This window comes from Lasiodiplodia theobromae (genome assembly GCF_012971845.1).
Source record: "Lasiodiplodia theobromae strain AM2As chromosome Unknown scaffold_83, whole genome shotgun sequence".
Lineage (NCBI taxonomy): Eukaryota > Fungi > Ascomycota > Dothideomycetes > Botryosphaeriales > Botryosphaeriaceae > Lasiodiplodia > Lasiodiplodia theobromae.
Window position 1 is genome coordinate 1 of NW_023336567.1, and position 21347 is coordinate 21347.

Genomic DNA, 21347 nt, shown 5'->3' on the forward strand with positions numbered 1-21347 from the left:
TTTAAATAATATTTTTAATATTTTAGTAATTAATTTTAAAAAATATAATATTTTAGTAATTTACTATAATTATATACGTTAAACGTAAATAATATATTTATTTTTTAATTATCTTTACGTTTTTTAGCTAGATTATATTATTATTATTATACTTTTTACTAATATTATCTTTAATATTATCTTTACTAGTATTAATTTTAATTATATACTTAATTATCTCTTTAAATATATAGTTAATATTATTTTTAATATTATTAGAGTTATTCTTATTATTATTCTTATTAGTATTTTTATTAGTATTTTTATTACTACTAGTATTCTTTTTATTATTATTTTTATTAATATTTTTATTATTAGTAGTATTTTTTTCTTTACTAATATTATTATTTACTTAATAGTTTTTTATTACTATTATTAACGTATAAAATATATTTAATTTTATATTTAAAACTATTATATAGATAATATTACTATAAATAAATTAAATAGTTATTAATAATAAATTACTTTATATTACTACTTATTATAGTTAATATAATAATAAAAATAATATATTAGTTATTGTGCGGACGGTGCACCCGTTTCCGGAAGTGGACACTACCATTGCGGGCAATGCGTCCCCACTTGCCCATCCCTGCCGGTGCCAAGACCCCATCACCACCTCGACACATAAAAGGCCGCTTTCCCTCGCCGTTTTAACCATCCCGCCCGTCTTCTCCTTTCTCTTGCAGCATCCGAGCCGTCCTGCATCCCGCACTATCACGCCACGCAATGAGGCATTTTCCCTCTTCCGCTATCTACATCCTTGTTGTGCGCGCTGCGCCGCTCGATAGTCCATTCCTACCGAGCTGGTGCAGCCCCATCACTGCAACCTTCTACCTCACGAGGCTTGCGACTTTCGATATTGACGCGATTCCGTGCAAGATCATTGGCGTAGTATCAGCTGGTGTGTCCCAACGCTCTCTGTTACGCTGTCTCTGATCGAAGGTCGCCGTAATAACTCTTAGCCAGGCCTATCAAGAACCACTTCACGACGGCTGCTCCAACATAACCCCGTCGGCCCTGCCGCCAGCATTCTGGAGATTGGCCCACGCTGGGAGGTGTCCTACAGCCAACCTATCCGTGTCGCCTCCGACCCTGGGCATCCCCGTGCATTAGTGTTGCGAAGTGTGCGCCTCTTGATCGCCGCCCGCTCCAACGGCCAGACGCAGCCCAATTTGGTCATCACAATGCCGTATCAATAGTATGCTCCGGTGGCTTCTTCTGGGCCTCCGCTCAGGCAGCCGCACTTTAGAGAGTCTTCCAGTTTTGGTCGAGGCAAGCGTGAATGAATCATTCCCACTCTGTTGCGGGCGAATAGCATCGCATCAACATGGTAAGCTTTTACAGCCCTCTCTCATTTAGAACACTTAGAGTTTCCACCGTAGGGATCTCATGCTGCATGAAACCTATAGCTTATCTGCTACCGCCTAGAGGCTACCAATGTTACATTGCAGCGTTGTAATATCGACACCTATCAGTGCTTCTTGGGATGAACGGCTGAGGGCAGCTAAACTAATCCTCCCTCCAGGATCTATGCCTCACTTTCACTAGTCCATCACCAAATCAACCGGAAAATCGACCCACGAAACACCATGTGACACCACTGCAGCCCCCTGCAGAATCCTAATCGGGGTCGCTTCTCTGGAAATGGCTGTTAGCGGCTATTGATTTGTTGCACGCAATATCACGCCTTCCTGCGATCGGGGTTAGTATTGAGCTCATAGCCTATAGGATCGGTCCACGTATGCTAGCTTCTGCCGTCATCCCACAGCTACCTCATCCTACCAGGCGGTACGGAAGGCAACTAGGCCATCCGCTGCGTCTGAAAGGGAAAAAGTGACGGAAGAGAATGAGGGCCCAGCCTACCATGTCACAGAGAGATTTAATAGTTCTTGCATGAAGGCAGAGCCTATATAAACCTGGAGTGCTCCTGGTTTCGCTGGGAGCAGCAGCCTACGACAAACCACAAGCTCAGCTAACACCTCTTTCTCCACGAAACAATGACAAATTTGTACAGTTCTTTTACCATGACGCCCCAGATAACACGTCCGCTCAAATTTATGCATTATAGTGGACCCAAATCAACCGACAAGTCAACTCCATCTTCGCATGCAGAAGAAAACTGCGGCGCTAATTTCCCATCGAGTGAGAGTCTGGTGACAAGTGCTCCTGTCCTAGCAAACACAGACACAGCTAAGCCGCCTCTTGAACTCCAAGGTATGTTTCTTAATATTAAATTTCATGCAAGCACGCCGCTTACACGACTCCTAGTCTTAATGGATCTGTGCGAGCCGGAAGAAGGGAGCTTGACAAACTTTCTCGATCAGCAGCAAGCACCAGTGAAAGTCATTCAGGAAGAGAAAGTTCAGGGTACGGTGGCCGAAGCTTGTTTCGACTTTAACAAAGAAGCGTCTTAATCAGTCGTGGCTAATCACATCTGAATATGCAGGTGTTCGGGAATCTCCTTCGGTGGCGAAGCCAACTTCGCCAAAGATAAATTCGCCGCAAGCTTCATCAGAGACAGGAGACTCTTCTCTCGACGATTTAATCATGGATCCACACGAGTCTCGCGAGCCTACTCCATCACACATTTCCGGCAAGAGGAAATGCAGCGTGTTCAGTCAAACAGAGTCCGATATGGACATGTCAGATTGTGGATCTAGACAGCCTGCCTTGTATCAACGGCATGGCAAGCGAAGTGGACAGTCGCCTCAATTGGACGAGAGCGAGTTCACCTGCAAGCCAATCCCCGAGAGCAATCGCGGCAATTCAATGTGTGTAGCGGGCACCGCTGAAGCACAGACGGATCACGTTAGGAGTGACGACAGTTTTTTGTCCCAAGAGCCCACACCGTGTTCTTACCTCGAACGTACACCCCCCCTAAGAGAAAGAGATGAATGTGAATCCGCACACACTCTACGGGATACCATTTCACGCTACGGACGAGTCGATGGTTTACAACATACGCGGCCACATCAACGCAACCCAATCCCGCGGTTAGAGCCCTACCAAAAACGTTCCTCAAGGACCATGCCTCGCCAGAGAGGTCATACGTCGACATGCAATCCACCTCCAATAAAAGCCGAGGCATGGTCTAGACGTTTCGCACGTAAACAATCTACCTCGCGAGACTCCATGATCTCAAGGGCCCGAGATATCCCATCTGTGCAGCCGCATTTAGCTGGGTTGCACGTCGGGCAAGCCGGTTCGCAAGAAATCACTATCCAGCCTATATCTTCGGAGCTCTCGTATTTTGTTGCTGTCCTGCCCAGTTTTGCGGGTGTGCAGGCTCTTCTCCAAGCTGATCCTCGATTGTCTGGTGGTTTGGAGAAGGTCATTGTCAAACAGCTACAACCGACAATGTGGCTTCTTACGGGGGCCTTGAGGAGCTCTTACAACGGAAGCCTCGTAGATGCGCCTCCGGACGCCGATTACGATGACTCTTCCGATCGAGGAAGTCAGAGTATGAGCAGTGACGAAGCCATGTCAGAAGACGAGTCTGGAGATGAGTCTGGAGAGCAATTTTCGGCGAAAAATCAGCGCTGGTCTTCAGAAGACGATGATCTTCTTTGCGGTTGGGTTGAAGCTGGGAAGCCATGGCGGTGGATAATCTCTCGATTCCCCATGCGAACGCCTGGATCTGTTCGAACTCGGTATTCGGTGTTGCGGCGTAAGTCTAGCCGGGCATGCAGCATTACACGCTGAAACACCCTCGGTTCCTCATTTTTGTTGATTTAAATCATCGCAGCTTTTTATCATTACACCTGGTGTCTGCCGTTTGCTCTTCGATTCTTTGTTCCATATCAAGCCTTTCTTCGCACGTCTAATCTCTTCAATCATAGCTTAATTAAGCTTTCATTCGAAGACTTTTCTATGAGAAAAATTGATTGACTCATTCGGTCTCACCTCAGTCTGTTTCATTTTTGTAGGCTCGGGTAGAAATCAAGTAAGTGTTATGTATCTCAGACCATAAATATAATCTATAGCAATATTTCTACATCGTAGAGTGTCAGGGCGCAAAAATATGTAGTTAGCAACGAAAGTTTAGTCAATCAACTGGCCGTTTATGCACCATAACCCAAGCCTAAGCATATACGCATATCAGACCACGATTTTTTTCCTAATTTGGGATGATGTCGACTGTAACCCTCTCGTGTTGGACGTTATTTGTTATTGATTGGCTAGGAACATCAATTTCACGAAGTATCTATTGGATGATGGGTAGGTATCAGTTTACCACCGCAGATATCCAGATTCCTCGCATAGGTTCCTGCTTGGCCATATGTTCCAAGACATTCTTTTATATGCCTTACACGATTTCTTAGCCATTATTTACTTAGGTATGATACTGATTCCTTCCTCTAGATTTCTTAAGTCTTAGCATTCTATTTTCTTTTAGATCTGTGTTTTCTCGGTTTATTACACTTAAATCTCTACAAAGCAATTCACTTGATAGCACTTAGAAAGGTAGTTATAGAATTCTTATAACTGTACTAATTAATAAGATACAGCATACGAAAACAAGAAAATAGGTTCTCTCTTCCAACCTGTCTTTCTCTGACTCCGCGTAGTCTAGTACTAACAGACCTTACTGTCAAGGCTCAACCTTAGGATGATTACTAAAAGGTTTATTGCGCTACGTACGTTAAGCTAGAACGTAAAATACAACAAATGATGAAGAAGTCGAAGAACACTATTTAGAGACAGCTGAATCGCCAAGCTCCCATCCCTCCTCTTGAGGGTCGAGTGAGAGAAGAAATACACGCCCAGAAGGAAGGCCTACAGCAATTGAGTTGCCACAAGACGCAAAACTGCTTGGAGAGGAGTCTAAGGGAAGGAGAACGACCTTCCGTCGAGAAGATGTTAGCCAAAGGTCCTGTACGGATAGAGACCCTACGATAGAAGACGACGGAGTTAAAGCAGAAGGATAAGTGACATCGACCAGGTCTCCGGTTTCGACGTTCCAGGCTTTGACTGTCCCGTTATAAAATCTAGCGAAGACCACTCCTCCGTCGGGCGAGAATGCCACCGCTCGAACGTAGTCCGAATGGCCTTCGAGCGTGGTGCGCAGCTGGCCCGTCTTCGCATCCCACAGCTTGACCGTGTTGTCGTCGGATCCAGACGCCACCACTCCTCCGTCGGGAGAGAATGCCACCGCTTCAACGGAGCGAGAATGGCCTTTAAGTACTTGAATTACCGGGCTCCACTCTTCCTCCACTTGGGGCGCGCCTACGATCCACTGCGGGATCTCCTTCGAGAACCGTTGTCTGACAATACTCTGGCGCGGTGCAAACAGTAGTGCCGAGATGTACGTCTGGAGCGGCGCCTCTTCGATTACCGACCGAAACGCGAGCGTAAACCGGTGTGCGTCGTACAGAAACCGCTTAAGATTATAGTCTGACTATATTATCTTAGATTAGTATAGTCCGTCTTGCTGTATATATTTAGCACACTTACTCCACAGAGTGACTGTAGATCGGTAAGAGTGTGGACCGCCTCGTGCACCTTGCCCACGAGGCTGAGAGCCTCGAGCCAGTGTAGAAAGTGATGGCAGAGAAAGTCGTAGATTGACGCAGTGTCAAGTGCGTCAGGACTGTGTTGGAGATGCTTGACCCAGTACCGACAAGCGTACTTGAGGTGGCCCGGGATGTGCTCGTTGATTCGGGCCGGGTTGACAGAGCTAGCATGAGTGCCAGGGTCTTGCAGGCAACAGATGTCCTTCTGCAGGGTCCGAGACATGACGTCGATGCAGTTCCTAGCGAGGAGCTGGTGGGCGTCCTTTTCGTTGACGTGGAATCGTGTGTCGGTGCACCTGGTGCCGTCGAGGAGGAAGTCCCGGAAAGATGTGTGCAGAATCTTGACGCTATCGCGGCTCTCCATCGATAGGTTCGGAGAATCGAGCACGGATTTAGTATTGTTTAAGAAAGCTTGAACCTGCCTAAACTCCGCATCAAGCAACTTAGCCAGCCCATAGGGGGAAAGAGGTTTGGCTGAGACTGCAATAGCAGCTAAAACTCTCTGGAACGCTCCTTGTAATTTGGAATATCCTTTGATCATGGTCAAACGCTGCAAAATGGTTGTGTACATCCGGTCCAGATTCTGCTCCGGCGATTCGTCAATGATGTGATCCGCTCGGAGGATTATCTCAAGACCCTCTTGCGCATTCCAGTAGGTTTCAACAAATCGACATGTAGTTGCAGCGTAGATGAAGAGCCCTTCAGCCTTGCGAGCGAGACAACTAACTTGTTTTTCACCTGGCCAAGTAGGAGGGAGTCCTTGACTTTTCCGTATGTCGTTGAACCTTTCACGAATAAAGACTGTGATATCGCGTTCAACGACGGATTCTTCGATGTTGTGCAGGACAAAATCTTGAAATCCTTTGATCCTGTTGAAGCCTCTCTGGACGTAAGTCTCTGGTCTACTTGTAAAAAGGACTCGAAAAGCGATGGGCGAAACTTCTTGGATCTGTGAGAGAAGTCGGATTATCTCGGGAACGTCTTCGTCGTCGCTACACTCGTCTAGAGCATCTATAACGAGTAGATACGGCTTCGCAGCTCTATCCAGATGCGTGAGACTGCGGAGGGGCGCGAGAATAAGCCTTTGCCATTGGTCTCTCGGAGCCTGCTCGGCGATTTGTTTGTTCTTCTCGACTGCTTTCTGAACGTGCTGTTTGAGACCGGGTACAACATCCATCATCTGGCGCACTAAGGTTGTGAAGAACTTGGCAGTGCTAGAAAGGTCTGTTCTGCTCTTGGAGAAGAAGAAGCTTGCAGCAAGCTTCTCTTCTGCATTGTAGTGGGCTGCGACTGTACGAGCAATAGTGGATTTCCCTGTACCAGCCATGCCGACCAACCAGTAGATGTGTTTCTCGCTCACATACCACCTGTGAATGTTCTCCAAAAGCTGGACTCTTGTTTTAGGGTGGCAGAAGGCATCGTGACGGCGGCTGTGTGAGTTGTACGTAGCGCCTTCAGCATATGGAAGGTAGTCGAGATGGTTTAACTCTGATTAGCACACGGAGGATGTTAGTAATAGACAATCCAGCGTATTCGCCGATCAAGTTGCACCGACCTGGTTGGGCACCGGAATAATTGTTGTTCGTGATAGTGCCCCGGTTCAATCCTACTTGACTCCCGTAGTTGTTTTTCGCTGAAAATTCCGACATTACTCGTGTTCACAGCCTCACCGTTGAATTTGGCAAAGGCTGCTTGGACCGTGTGGCATCTTTGGCATTATTGATCCATACACTGGTCCTAAATAATCCACAGACGGAGCAAATCCGACCTGCGGCGCTTCTGCAATGCGCAATCGGGAGATGCGTGCAGGGGTAAGCGAGAGGCTGCGTGAGCACAGTGGGCCTTGATGTGGCGCGATGTGATTCGCCTCGGCCAGATGCATGCACGGTCTGTGTAGGATTAGTACAAGCGACCGGCAACTCGACAATGCTGCTTGTTCCATTGGTCACCCAACATATAGCGTGGCTGCGCACATGAACACCGTACTTATGAGCTGAGAGCTGAACCAAGGAGCATTTTCCTATGTGGGCTAAGTATCGGCAAGGCTCAGTCTCCATCTTACGCGGGTCATACATGGAATATATGGCGAAAGCACAACAATAGCATATCTTCGGGGCCATTTTGATATGGTAGAAGTCAACTGCATCATAGCTAGCTTTGGAAAGAGCATGCATATGAAGGCGGGAAACAAGATGGTGGGAATGAACGAAAAGATCACCCATAACGTCTTTCGAAGGACCTAACGCTGAGACGGTATGGAGGACGTACTTTGATATCTCCTCACTTCCAGTGGTTATTAGTCGTGTTTCCTGTCCCGAAACTAAGACCGTGCATTCCGCCGTAGTTTTTCCCAAGTTGAAGTCCATAGTTATTCTGCGCCGAAAAGGAAACACCACCGCTGTCCTTCTCCAGCGCTTCCTCCACAGCAACACTGAGCCACGGGTCATATCCCTGGGCAATCTCTTGAAGCGTCTTGAAGTGGATTTTTCCGATGCTTTCGCATTCCTCGTTGCTGAGTTCTTGTAGTTTGCTCTTAGCTTCTTCGGGTGGAAAGAGGCGCTCAAGGTCTTCGACAAGTCCAGAAATGCCGTCGAGTAATCTCTGGAGTTGGTCCTTTTTGTAAATGGACCACTGGATGCCGTGCGCAGCATTGGAAATCTGGGACCGTCGTTTCCTGAGGCAGTCGCGCAGTTTCAGGCGGAGGCTCTTCATGAGGGGGGGCATGTCCTTTTCGGGATCCATCACATCCTCCTCCGTGCTGGTCTGTGGCCTTATCTTCTCCGAGTCGTGCCTGGCTTGTTCATACAGAATTTGGATGTTTCTGAGAAGCTCGTCTACCTTGTCGCAAGACTCGATCGGTATCAGTCTGGATGTTGTTCGTGCAGTCCCGCTCGTCGTGGATTGAGCATCTTGTGCTGCCTGGATGATCCCAGCTGCTTCCCCCCAGCGCGATAAGCGGACTTGAATGATGTCAAGCTTCAGCTGATGGGTGGCAAAATCCTGGTCAAAGGATCGTGCAAGCTGTATACGTTCGAAGCAGTCTAGAGCTGCATTGAAGAGGCTGATAGTGCTGGTAGCGATGTCCATTGCGAGCAGTTCGGCAGAGAGAGGATTGTGGTCGATAATTTTGCTTTTAGCAGAGGGGGGCTGATAATGGAGGGGTCAGGCACTAAGCGCCGGGCACTACGCGCCGGGCCGGAAGTGCGGCACGCTCAGCTGACCCACTTTAGGCTGCGACGCTTTACTCACCAAGATATGCAGACTGAGCCAGAAGAAGCAAAGCGTAAGCAAGCAGATCTCGGGTGTCGAGAAAGTGGATGAGTGATCATTGGCTGGCACGACTTGAGCTTGCATTTGTCCCTGTTCAAGCGGCTGCCTCAAATGCAAGCCGCACACGCGCTAGAGAGCCGGTCTTCAGCCCCCAGAATCCCTGCTGGGTTGAATTGGAGGGTCCTTCGGGCACTTACATAACGCTATTCTTGACCTGCACGATTCCTGCAACGCGGGAATCCAAGCAACGCTGACCGGTTTTTCTACGGCGGATTTTCGCAACAAAGAAATCTCTGCGCAGTCCCTCCAAACCTAATATGACAAGTTTTTCGGCAGATCAGAACAATGGCCTCCAACAAGGCTCTAATTATGGTCAGATGACCAATAACTTCTTCACTTCTGGGAGCGGTTCGTGAGCCTTGGTAGTCTATTGTCTTGTCGACAGATGCACAAACCGCTAATACATTTATTAGACGAATGGCTACCTTACGCTGTCGGTGCTGCGTACAATGATCACCTTCGTCGACATGATTCTTTATGTCTCAAAGGAACGCGCGTTCGTTTGCTCGAGGAGATCAGAGAATGGTGTGAAAAATCCCAAACAACGCACATGTACTGGCTCTGTGGCATGGCAGGCACCGGAAAATCCACCATAGCCCGCACAATCGCTCGAGATTTGGACGAATCCGGCCAACTAGGAGGAAGCTTTTTCTTCTCCAGAGGTGATGGCGACCGCGCTCATACCACCAAACTCATTACGAGCCTTGCACGGCAGCTTGTAACGCTGTTTCCAGCCCTTCATCCGCACATCCGAAACTCGTTTATTGGGAACCGTGATATCGTACGGCGAGCTCCTAGTGACCAATGGAGAGATCTCATCCTCAGGCCTCTCTCTTGTCTCGATGGCAGTGATGTGGCATCTAAGCCTATACTATTCGTGTTAGACGCTCTGGATGAGTGCGACCGGGAAGAAGATGTCCATCAAGTCCTACAAATTTTCAGTACGGCAAGGCCTCTCGGCAGGACTCGTCTGCTCTTTATTATAACCAGTCGACCCGAAGTCGCCGATCACCACAAATTGCGGAACGAGGCTGGTGTGTTCCAGAACTTCACACTCAACAATATCGAAAAATCACTCGTCAACCGGGACATTCGACTTTTTTTTGAAGAGGAGCTACAGAAGATCAGAGCCAGCAGTCATCGTCTCCCCCGTGATTGGCCTGGGACGAAACGACTTGACGCCTTGGTGCAAGCTGCTTCTGGTTTGTTCATTTGGGCTGCCACGGTTTGTCGCTTCATCAAAGACGGAAAGCGCTTCGCAGATGACCGCCTCAAGTCTGCAATCCAGACCCATATAGACCATCGGAAGCTGGATGACATATATCACGCAGTTTTGAAGTCATCTATTCCAAGCACATACAACGAGCTAGAGGCACAGACAATATGTGAACTCTTTCGACAGACTGTCGGTTCGATCGTCAGCGTATTCGAAACTCTGGACCTGATATCGTTGGCGGAATTAGTCAATGAACCAATTGAAGAGGTTCATGACACTCTTCAAGACCTGAAGTCGGTCATTGATGTTCCCGAGTCGAGAGCCTCAAGTATACGAACATTACACCCATCTTTCCGGGACTTCCTCCTCGACGGCACCAGGTGCACCGACACACGATTCCACGTCAACGAAAAGGACGCCCACCAGCTCCTCGCTAGGAACTGCATCGACGTCATGTCTCGGACCCTGCAGAAGGACATCTGTTGCCTGCAAGACCCTGGCACTCATGCTAGCTCTGTCAACCCGGCCCGAATCAACGAGCACATCCCGGGCCACCTCAAGTACGCTTGTCGGTACTGGGTCAAGCATCTCCAACACAGTCCTGACGCACTTGACACTGCGTCAATCTACGACTTTCTCTGCCATCACTTTCTACACTGGCTCGAGGCTCTCAGCCTTGTGGGCAAGGTGCACGAGGCGGTCCATATTCTAACCGACCTACAGTCGCTCTGTGGAGTAAGTGTGCTAAATATATACAGCAAGACGGACTATACTAATCTAAGATAATATAGTCAGACTATAATCTTAAGCGGTTCCTGTACGACGCATACCGATTTACGCTGGCGTTTCGGTCGGTAATCGAAGAGGCGCCGCTCCAGACGTACATCTCAGCACTGTTGTTCGCACCGCGCCAGAGCATTGTCAGACAACAGTTCTCGAAGGAGATCCCGCAGTGGGTCGTGGGCGAGCCCCAAGTAGAAGAAGAGTGGAGCCCGGTAATCCAAGTACTTAAAGGCCATTCGGACTGGGTTCAAGCGGTGGCATTCTCTCCCGACGGAGTAGTGGCGTCTGGATCTTTAGACAACACGGTCAAGCTGTGGGATGCGAAGACGGGCCAGCTGCGCACTACGCTCGAAGGCCATTCGAGCTCCGTTCAAGCGGTGGCATTCTCGCCCAACGGAGAAGTGGTAGCGTCTGGATCTAAGGATAACACAGTTAAGCTGTGGGATGCGAAGACGGGCCAGCTGCACACTACGCTCGAAGGCCATTCGAGCTACGTTTATGCGGTGGCGTTCTCGCCCGACGGAGGAGTGGTGGCGTCTGGATCTTTAGACGAGACGGTCAAGCTGTGGGATGCGAAGACGGGCCAGCTGCGTACTACGCTCGAAGGCCATTTAAGCTCTATTGAAGCGGTGGCATTCTCGCCCGATGGAGATATAGTAGCGTTTGGATCTGCGGATGAGACGATTAAGCTGTGGGATGCGAAGACGGGCCTGGTACGTACCACGCTTAAAGGCCATTCAAGCCCCGTTACAGCGGTGGCATTCTCGTCCGACGGAGGAATGGTGGCATCTGGATCTGAGGATAAGACGGTAAGGCTGTGGAATACGAAGACGGGTCAGGTGCACAACACGCTCGAAGGCCATTCAGACTGGGTTCAAGCGGTGGCATTCTCTCCCGACGGAGGAGTGGTAGTGTCTGGATCTTGGGATAAGATGGTTAAGCTATGGGATACGAAGACAGGACAGGTGCGCACCACGCTTGAAGGCCATTCGGACTGGGTTCAAGCGTTAGCATTCTCGCCCGACGGAGGAGTTGTGGTGTCTGGATCTAAGGACAACACAGTCAAGCTGTGGGATGCGAAGACGGGCCAGCTACGTACCACGCTCGAAGGCCATTCGAGCTACGTTGGAGCGGTGGCATTCTCGCCCGACGGAGGAGTGGTGGCGTCTGGATCTTTAGACAAGACGGTCAAGCTGTGGGATGCGAAGACGGGCCAGCTGCGCATCACGTTCGAAGACCATTCAAGCTGCGTTACTGCGGTGGCATTCTCGCCCGACGGAGGAGTGGTGGCGTCTGGATCTTTAGACAAGACGGTCAAGCTGTGGGATGCGAAGACGGGCCAGCTGCGCACCACGCTCGAAGGCCATTCAGACTCCGTTTATGCGGTAGCATTCTCGCCCGACGGAGGAGTTGTGGTGTCTGGATCTAAGGACAACACAGTCAAGCTGTGGGATGCGAAGACGGGCCAGCTACGTACCACGCTCGAAGGCCATTCGAGCTACGTTGAAGCGGTGGCATTCTCGCCCGACGGAGTGGTGGCGTCTGGATCTTGGGACAAGACGGTCAAGCTGTGGGATGCGAAGACGGGCCAGCTGCGCACTACGCTCGAAGGCCATTTAGACCAGGTTAAAGCGGTGGCATTCTCGCCTAACGGAGTCGTCTTCGCTAGGTCTCGTGACGGGACAGACCAAGCCTGGAACGTAGAAACCGGAGATCTGGTCGACATTACTTACCATTCTGCTTTAACTCCGTCTTCTTCTATTATAAGATCTCTATCCGTCCAGGACTTTTGGCTGACATCATCTGGACGGAAGGTCATTCTTCTTCCTTCAGACTCTTCTCTAGGCGATTTTACGTCTTATAGCAACTCGATTGCCGTGGGCTTTCGTTCTGGGCGTGTTCTTCTTTTCTCACTCAACCCGCAAGAGAAAGGATGGGGGCTTGGCGATTCAGCTCTCTGTTACTAGGGTCTTGTTTTTTCGACTTCTTTGTTAATCGAGCTTTGAGTTAGACCAATTGGTCTTAGGCTAAACAGGTTTAGATAAGGAGAGGTCAGAAGAAAGACTTAACATTCTTTTGTTTCTATATGCTGTTATATGAGCCTTAAGACGGGAACCAGTTTTCAGTTGCTGATGGCTTCTCTTAAGTCGTTCTTCTAGACAATGAGTGGCAATATCTGATAGAATACATGGGTCGCTTAAAACATCGCCGTCAGCCTAGAAGTGCATGTTGACCAGCTTTATCACCTCTATCTATAGTAGAAGCGTCAATCACTTTACTCTTTAAGAGTATCAGAGGAGTCGAAGCAAGTTGTCTTAACCCTCACTTTACAAGTCTCTTGCGACTAACTAGATAAAAAGATTTTGATGGGGCTCTATCATACGAGCCTCGAAATGGGAACCCCTCCGCGAAGTTGATGATGGATTTCTGGTCATTCTTCTAACTAACGAGTGGCGTTGGCTATAGACATTCACACTATAACCGAAGCAAACAGAAAGCATGTCCAAATCAGGCACCAAGGCATTAATCAGCCAACGATTGGGCTCATGTTCCATCAGTGACCAAATTACATAGCGCAACTGGCAGGCTCAAATGACTATTGTAGAGGCCACATTATATGCCAATTTTCTTTCTTATGAATGACGAGAAAGCAAACAAGCTAGTCGTTGACCGAGATCACCATCTACAAAGTCAGTCACCTCTGTAGCGGGCTAGGGCAAACGCCAAGGCGAACGGGAGAAGAATGGCTTGCAACTACAAAGCTTAGCGGCACTACTGAGCATGTTTGTGAAGGTCCGGGAAATCATGCATGTTGAGAATAGTCTTCTTTACAATAGCCTTGACCTCGGGCTTCTGCTCGTCAGAAATACCGCGGACCTTGGGAATTCCCCATTGTTCCCGGATGCGATAGTAGGCGCAAGTAAGCCCACTTGTCGTTCGCTCCTGCTCGGGGTACGTCGGTGGCATGCCATCTCCTTGGTGACGTCGCTTCTGGCCAGCAGGAAAGCGCTCGCGAAACTCTTTCTCGATCTCCTTCCAGGCCATACCGCGCAAGATGGTGCAGACCATGATGAATGCACGCTCTTCCTCACCATATGCATGGCGAGGCTCGCGACAAGTATTGGTATGGCCGTTCCTGGATGAGCCACTTGCAGAGCTCTGGTGGTTTGTAGGAGGCGAGTCGTGGTTCGAAGTGTCCATTGACTCGCTTTCAGTGTAGCTAGTACTCCCGGTGGTGCCTTGACGCGCGTAGTTGGATGTCGAATTGGTCGAGGTCCATGACGAGTGCTGGGCAGAGACGTTGTCACATGCGTCAAAATAATGGGCCTGGACATGGTTGCCATGAGCAGAAGACGATGAGTGGTTGGAATCTGCACTATGACCGTAGTGGATATAGCTAGCTGAGCTGAACAAGTTCTGGCTGGCTCTATGAGAGGCTGAGCGGCTGCCTGGCGCAATGAAGTCGAGGGACATTCTCTCAAGACCGCGAAAGTGTGGACTCTGCACAGCAGCACTCGAATGGTCATTGGTGGAGGGGCTGATGGAGTTGTTGAAGCTGCTCTTTGATGGCGGGGTGGATGAACCTTCGTTGAGGACGTTCAAGAGATTACTCATGACGGATGAACCGATGCGATGGCAAACAAAGCTTAGCAAAATGTAAGTAGTTCAGTGGAAAAAGAACTTTGCATAAAGTCTGATGCATGTGTTTGAGCTGAGCCTTCGTCGAGTAAAGAGGTGGATGGAGAAGTCGGGGGCTGGTAGCGTGCTTAGCATTCATCCGTGCAGCTCTTAAACTACCTGCCAAGCATCACTTCTTACAAACTTACAAATCGTTAGGTCTGATCAACTCGGACTGTTGACTCTGCGTCGCCAATGCAAACCGGTAAACTCCGCAAGAAAAGCAGATGTGTTGTCATCTGGCATTTGCTTCTGCAGCCATCCGGTGACCAACGCCTCCACTAACAGTGACCCCCGTCGGAGATGCTGTGCCTCCAAAGATGCGTTTGGCAGAGATATCAGTGCTCTTGAGCTTTCAGGCAATAAACCCTATCCTCGGGCGAATCTCATCGTATCTTGCAGGGATGTAGATTACATGAATCTGCCCGTTGAGCTGGCTGTATTTCCAGGTTCAGCCTCACCGCTTCAGCAGGCGAGTCTGCAGAAGCACGTACTGAAGATACTAAGAAGCTAGATGGACTTTTTGGCTAGTGTGTACCGGTGGCGAGTTCAGAGAAGCAATGAAATTAGTGGACAAGGATGCAATATTGGTCACATGAACGGCAAGCCGCATTCTAGGGATTCCAACACTCCGGTCAGTGCCGGAATCGAGAAGCACCGAGGGCAGCTGCACCTGGCCGCTGTAAGGTTACGCCGACACATCCGTTTTGGACAGTAGAGGAAGCGGTCATAACGCTTAGACGTGTGACACGCTGGAAGGCGGCGGGAGATGAAAGAGTGTAGTACAAAATGAGCGGTGGTTTGGTGTGGGGCATCGAGGTGCAGTCTTCTAAATGCACACACCGCATCCAGGTGGCACAAACAGTAATGAAGTGACGGAGAAGGATCAGCAGTTGCCGGCTCGCGGCAGCCCGTTTCGACCGGCTCAGCATGTTCTGGGTTGGCTGGTCTATGTGCGATCGATGAGCGGATGATCCCTCTGGAATTGCTTTCATTAACTACTATCATGCCATTCAACCTAAGTGAGTATAGCCAGATTTCGGCAGGTGATGACGAACCTGCATTCTAAGCGCGGTACAGATGCTGGTGTTACGCATCAGCAGCCACAACAGAGTACTGCAGCCGAATGCTAGCGTAACGATTACAGGTATCACGGACAGGGTATATGTTTGTGACACGATAGGTTCAGGTTGCATTACTCCACAGACAAACATTGCACGGCAGTATTCGGCGGCGGTGTTCTACTGCATGGAGCAGGGACAAGGATCTGTACGCTGGACCATGCAGGCATACGTTGTGTTTCCTGAATGTCTAGTGTGGCGGCTCGCAGACGCAAAGAGTAGTCTGCGACGGTGGAGCAAGCCGGAGAAGCTGACGCTGGAATCTGGAGGGCAGGGATATTCACTGCGGCGATACGAGGATGTATGATACGGTGTTACACAACATGCGCCGTGCCTCTTCCGCAGCGCTGCATCAATCGAGCTAACGAAACTCCAAAGCTTAGTGGAGAGAGCCTACCGTTATACCCCTAACCGAGTATGTGCATCGCCTGATTAGATGGTGGTTACATTTGGTTCGATTCGTTTTCTCTTTGAGTGTTGGTAGTGTGTTTTCTACCTGTTGCTTGTGTTCGCAACCATGCTCCTAAAAATACGTTGCCACCTCAGTCCTGGGCGTAAGACATGGAGTGGGTGCCCGTCACTTGGGGTCAAATGTGCTCCGAGTTGAAAGTTGTCTAGGGCTGCGTATTTCGCGATCCGTATCGGGCTCGGTGTCGGATACTGGGTCGACCAGCACTGCTGTGAAGATCCTGTTTTCATTGGAGATGTGCTTTCCCGAGTGTTGTAGAATATTCGGCCAGAGTATCTCCGGGATTTCGAAGCTCTTTCCCTTGGACTCACATAGGATACTCTCCAGCTTCCACTGCGTGACCTGAGTGTTGCGCCATTCGTGTACAAGTTCGCGGACGTTTAGGTTGCGGGCTATTGTGCGGTTGCCATAAAATACGTAACTGGGACTTCGGGAGGGCGTCTGATTGCATGAAAGAGCTGATGGTTTCTTTGTAGTTGCAGTCTGGGAACGGAAAACGTTGGCATTCTTTGAACGTTCTGTGTACTTATCAGCAGATACTCAATGCTACGTACAGAATGTAATTACTTACTGGAAATCCGACCATTTTGTTTTATAGCAGACATGGCCACTCTTGGCTTCGATTCCACCACAGCATTGGCTTCGTGCGGCAGGATCGAATTGCGCCGCCCACCGCTCTCGTTAGCCTTGCGCCAATGGTTGGCATTCATTTTAGTAGCGACCTGGGCTGTAGATCATCTAGCCGTCAGTGACGATCAGTAAAGCGCCTTTGATGGCTCACCCACCAAAAGAACGTGGAATGTCCTTGGAGTCAGTAGTCTCAGGTGCCGTGTAGAAGGAATCCGAAGAGATGTTGTCGTTCATCCCAGGGTTTTGGGAGTTGCGGCCATTCGCGAAAGCGGCTAAAGCTTCCATCGTAAAACCAAACAGTGATGGTTGGATAGATTGAGATAGAAGCTTTGGAGGAAACTGGTCAGGGAAAGCGATAATTGTGGTCAGATGCGATTTATAGCTCAATCCAGCCCGTTGAGCTTAAACGGGCCTTAGAAGGATTCTCTATGTGGCCATAGGCTATTCAGGACTCATTCCGCAGCCACCAATTGAGTTGTCTTATTTCACCCTAGTCTTCATAGTACTAGTTGTGGCAATGTGGGTCCGACGTGGAGGGAGAGCTCGATATAATTGGAAGGGCAAGTAATTTTAAGCATTAACGTAGGGTAGGGGCAATATACATACTTGGTTGGTTCGCTTCCGATGCTGGAATCGCCGATCTGTCTGCCTATAAGCGGGCTAGTGCCCTACCCCTTGTCAGTAATATCAGGCCATCCTCATTGTTTCGTGCTAGCATGCCAAAATTATGCGAACCTGCAGAAATCCAGTGGGCACCTAAGTGCGTCGGCCAGCTTGATAAGTGAGCCTCATCCGTGGACCCCACCCACATCTCTCCTATCCACTTACACATTGGCTACTCCATCTACTAGCAGCATGTCATCCACAGTTGTGCTATCACAATTAAGAGGGCTTACGGAAAAAGCGGAAAAATTAAAGGGTAAACTCGACAAAATCTCTCCGACTGACGACCAATGGAATTCTCTCATCGACTCCAGCCTCCATCTCGCAAACGCTGCGTCGCAGCTTCAAGAGAAGATGGAGACCTTGAGAAATTCTCGTACGAAACGGGCGTGGAAGGAAAGCGAGAAACACAGATCCCAGGCACGCTCCCTAAGCGGTGAACTTTTCACGACTGGAAGGTTGAAACAGTCGGCCGTTTTTCGGAGAAACATCGTCGTCATTTTCGAAGGCCCAAAAACCTCTACGTTTGATTCAGATGATGCGAAGGTTAGAAAGGAATCTACACGCAAAAGATGCGATGTGATTCGTAACCTAAGCCCTGACGGAATAGTCTCATGGGCAATCGCGTACGCTCCGACCCTATGGGCTGGGGGTGCAATGGCATCGGATGTGTTCGACTGCCTTACCAGCGATATTGAGCCTGATGTCGTCCAGACGTGGCCAACTGTGATACGAGAGACGTTGCACAAACTCAAGGATGACGAGGCCTATCTGCGCTCGTCTCTTGAGTATGGCAAGTTTCTTCAAGGTTAGTCCTTTCTAGCTATATTCATTGGACACGAATAGATTAACGGATAAGCTAGCTATCGATAATCCGCCAAGTCGAGAGCAGGGCTTAGAATGCCGTAGAAAACGTAGGCGTGTAGAAGATAGCTGCGCGACAACCCACGAAATCAATCAGCCTCAGCAGCTCGCATGTGCAGACGAGACGCATACTCAGCCAACGAACATTCACCAATCCCCGCGTATCCAGGGCGCCTATAAATTACTTGGTATTTTTCATCCTCACACCCTACCTTTGTTTTTTTTTAACAATTTTTTTTGTAGAACGATCTATTTCAGTAGACCCGCCTGCGCAATTTCGTCCAGCAGACCACCAATCCGTCGTTAACTTTAAGTTTACTGAGCTTCTTAGTTTCCTTCGGCGATATCAAGATCACACCCCAAACTTGTGCATGGTATGCTCATGGGGTGGAGAGCCATTGCCATTCATTGATATCACATTGGGTTCAGCTCGTGCGAGAATGGAGTTTTCTATCCAACTGAGCGAAGCGTTGATGCGACATGTACTCAATGGGTAACGGTGCGAAAGAATCGCACTGAAGGATTTCCAAATAATCTACTAGTTTCATCATTTTTTACGAGAACCACAACATAGCCTTCCTCTTCACTCGGACCAGTGAGCACAATCCTTGTCGGGTTCCCGTAGACATAAACAGCCCCATGACTACACTTCTTTCGAATGAAGATAGCTCGGACAGATGGGTCTACTGGCTCGAGATCTGTTCCAACTCTTTCTGGGTCGGCTATTAGAGCCTCTCCACACTAAACAATATTCAGCAAGATTATGCTATGGTCATCCTGGGCAACGCAGTCCACTTACCAATTCTGCAGCCTTTTCTTTCAGTTTCTGGTCATCGTTCGCAATATCATCAACTGAAACAATATCCGGCCCGTCTTTCGTTATGGAATCCATGTGCGGGTGTAGGAAGGTAGGAGGAGCAGGAAGAAAGTACTGCGGCGGGCGACTATCGGCTTAGATAAGGAAGGTGTGTTCTACTGATATTAGTAGCTGCTAAAGCCATACTGTATCTACGGTTGATATTGGAATGCGGGTGGAGATTCGCAGACCTGGTGGTTCAAAACCTGCGAGGTAGTATTAAGGGATTACTAATAGGTAAGGATCGCGGAAAAGTAGGGAATGAAGAAAAACCGTAGTACCTTTACCTCTCTAGAGTAAATTAGGAGTCTGAGCGATGAGCGTTATGATGGCTGGTGGTCCTGCTAAACGCGAAAAGATTTTGGAGGGCAATGGCCCTGCCCCGCTTCTGACGTAACTTCGCTTGAAGCTCGGAGAAACTGATCCCTAATTAGCCTATGCGATTCCGGTTAGTGGGGGAGCGATTTCCTTTCTCGAAGTTCTGCAAGCCTGCATAAATTAACGGAGCGCCAAATTTCTAGCCAAAGCTTCTACCAGAGATATAACCGTTTGCGGAGACGCACTGCCGTCGCCATATACTTAATCCGATTATTGCCAATTAGGATCCTTTATCCAAAGTGTTTGGCCAGATGGGGAAACCACATGAATTCATTCGATATCGGAGGCTGCTACTTCATTCTTCAAGTTGATCCGACAACTCCCCTGCAATGCTTACCATAGAGTTGCAGATGATGCAGCTTCGTAATCTACTGGTAATGCCCGTGCACTGCTCTGAGGCTGGTAAAGGAGGTATATATAAAAACCATAGCTCTACATCAGTGCTCGAGCAAACCGACTACTACCATCAAAGCCAGATAGTACAAGCATTCTTCTACTTCCTCAAGTTTAAAGCAGACCTTCAGATGAATCCTTCTGTCTCTTCAAGAGTTCTCCACCTCGAGAATGGAAGGATCGATGTACAGAACGGTATGCCATCATATACTTCTTATCGACTCGATCTGACCTACCTACAGATGAGGATAACGCTTCTTCCTGGTTATCTAGTGAAGCATCGACGTCAACTGACTTAGATGGCTCCGGATTGCCGTCTACGAAAGGTAACACATCAATCCAGGACCACAACGATGAAAATAAGCGTGTTTCATCACCTGATACAATAGCTAACAGCTACCCGTTACACAGTCAATACCAACGCCTCTACACCTACCATGCAGCATGATTCGAGGCATCCAGCCCAGACAGTTAGAGTCGTGGCAGATGGCAGTAAGAACGATACTCCATCCCAGATCGGCGCGACCACCCACCGGAACTTCTCCATACGCGATATTCGAGGTAAACACATCAATCATGTGAGCGTAGTTTCCGTTCTTACATTACCACAGGCTGCATTACCTCCTTGAGCCACCACTCCGACTCCAGCATGGGAACTCCGGGACGGAAACTCGCAGCAGTACCCCCACGCCGCTGTCCGGTGTCCATGAGGCAGGACTCACCACACCCTCTAGGGTTTCGATATCCTGGGATGGTGTCTGGTATAGAGTTCGGCATTGTTGAAGGCAGTCTTCGGTACAGGAAGAAGGTTACATACAGGCCTGTAACCGTGGAACAAGATGGGCTTGTGGAAATCCTCAGCTCCAGAGATCGGCACCTTATTCGCGAGATCTCCTATATGGGCGAGAAGCTCCCTGATTGTCTCGAACGCTGGATCATTGAGGAGCAAGCAGTGCTTTTTGGAACATTTCAAATTGAGTGGGATGGCTCTTGGTCTGAGTGGCTTCCTCATGCCGAGGATGGTGACTTTCAGGCGCTGTTGGACAATTACAACGAGCTGAACCTTGGAGGACATGGCGAACAAATTGCAGATGGTGAGATAACTGAGATAGAGTACAGTTAGGTGTTCATATCTTTGCAAAAGTATGGGTTTCTTCTGTTTCTTCTGCTCTATGCTTGATATTGTGCGTATTCTGTAGATGGTGTTGTTACAGTCTGGCATACACAGAATGAGTAAGCATTCGAAATTACTGTAATGCAGAAGATAGGCTTGCGGGATGGGTGCCCAGGGAAGGGATATCACAGTCTCAATGGTTAACAACGATCAGGGCAAAATCAGCGTGAGGACTGTTGCTACAGAGACCCTGTACTTACTGCCAACGAGCTCTTGCACAATTGGAAAGTATTT

The 21347-nt window shown here is 48.9% G+C and overlaps 5 protein-coding genes across 5 annotated transcripts; 1 reads left to right on the top strand and 4 right to left on the bottom strand.

The window, feature by feature from the left end:
- Positions 1-4905: 4905 nt before the first annotated feature.
- Positions 4906-6977, bottom strand: LTHEOB_12908 (uncharacterized protein; the record flags this gene model as incomplete). The annotated part of the gene is made up of 4 exons (XM_035509827.1): positions 4906-4935; positions 4985-5443; positions 5500-6848; positions 6923-6977. 4 exons carry the CDS (start codon positions 6975-6977, stop codon positions 4906-4908), a joined length of 1893 nt encoding a protein of 630 aa, XP_035363345.1.
- Positions 6978-7838: 861 nt separating this feature from the next.
- Positions 7839-8645, bottom strand: LTHEOB_12909 (Small secreted protein; the record flags this gene model as incomplete). The annotated part of the gene is made up of 1 exon (XM_035509828.1): positions 7839-8645. One exon carries the CDS (start codon positions 8643-8645, stop codon positions 7839-7841), a length of 807 nt encoding a protein of 268 aa, XP_035363346.1.
- Positions 8646-10557: 1912 nt separating this feature from the next.
- LTHEOB_12910 (WD repeat containing protein) lies at positions 10558-12591 on the top strand (the record flags this gene model as incomplete). Its single annotated transcript, XM_035509830.1, has 3 exons — positions 10558-10839; positions 10896-12521; positions 12574-12591. 3 exons carry the CDS (start codon positions 10558-10560, stop codon positions 12589-12591), a joined length of 1926 nt encoding a protein of 641 aa, XP_035363347.1.
- A 1068-nt stretch (positions 12592-13659) lies between these two features.
- Positions 13660-14502, bottom strand: LTHEOB_12911 (uncharacterized protein; the record flags this gene model as incomplete). The annotated part of the gene is made up of 1 exon (XM_035509831.1): positions 13660-14502. One exon carries the CDS (start codon positions 14500-14502, stop codon positions 13660-13662), a length of 843 nt encoding a protein of 280 aa, XP_035363348.1.
- A 1761-nt stretch (positions 14503-16263) lies between these two features.
- Positions 16264-17070, bottom strand: LTHEOB_12912 (DNA repair protein RAD5; the record flags this gene model as incomplete). Its single annotated transcript, XM_035509832.1, has 3 exons — positions 16264-16673; positions 16727-16882; positions 16941-17070. The coding sequence occupies 3 exons, from the start codon at positions 17068-17070 to the stop codon at positions 16264-16266; spliced, it is 696 nt and encodes a 231-aa protein (XP_035363349.1).
- Positions 17071-21347: the final 4277 nt, after the last annotated feature.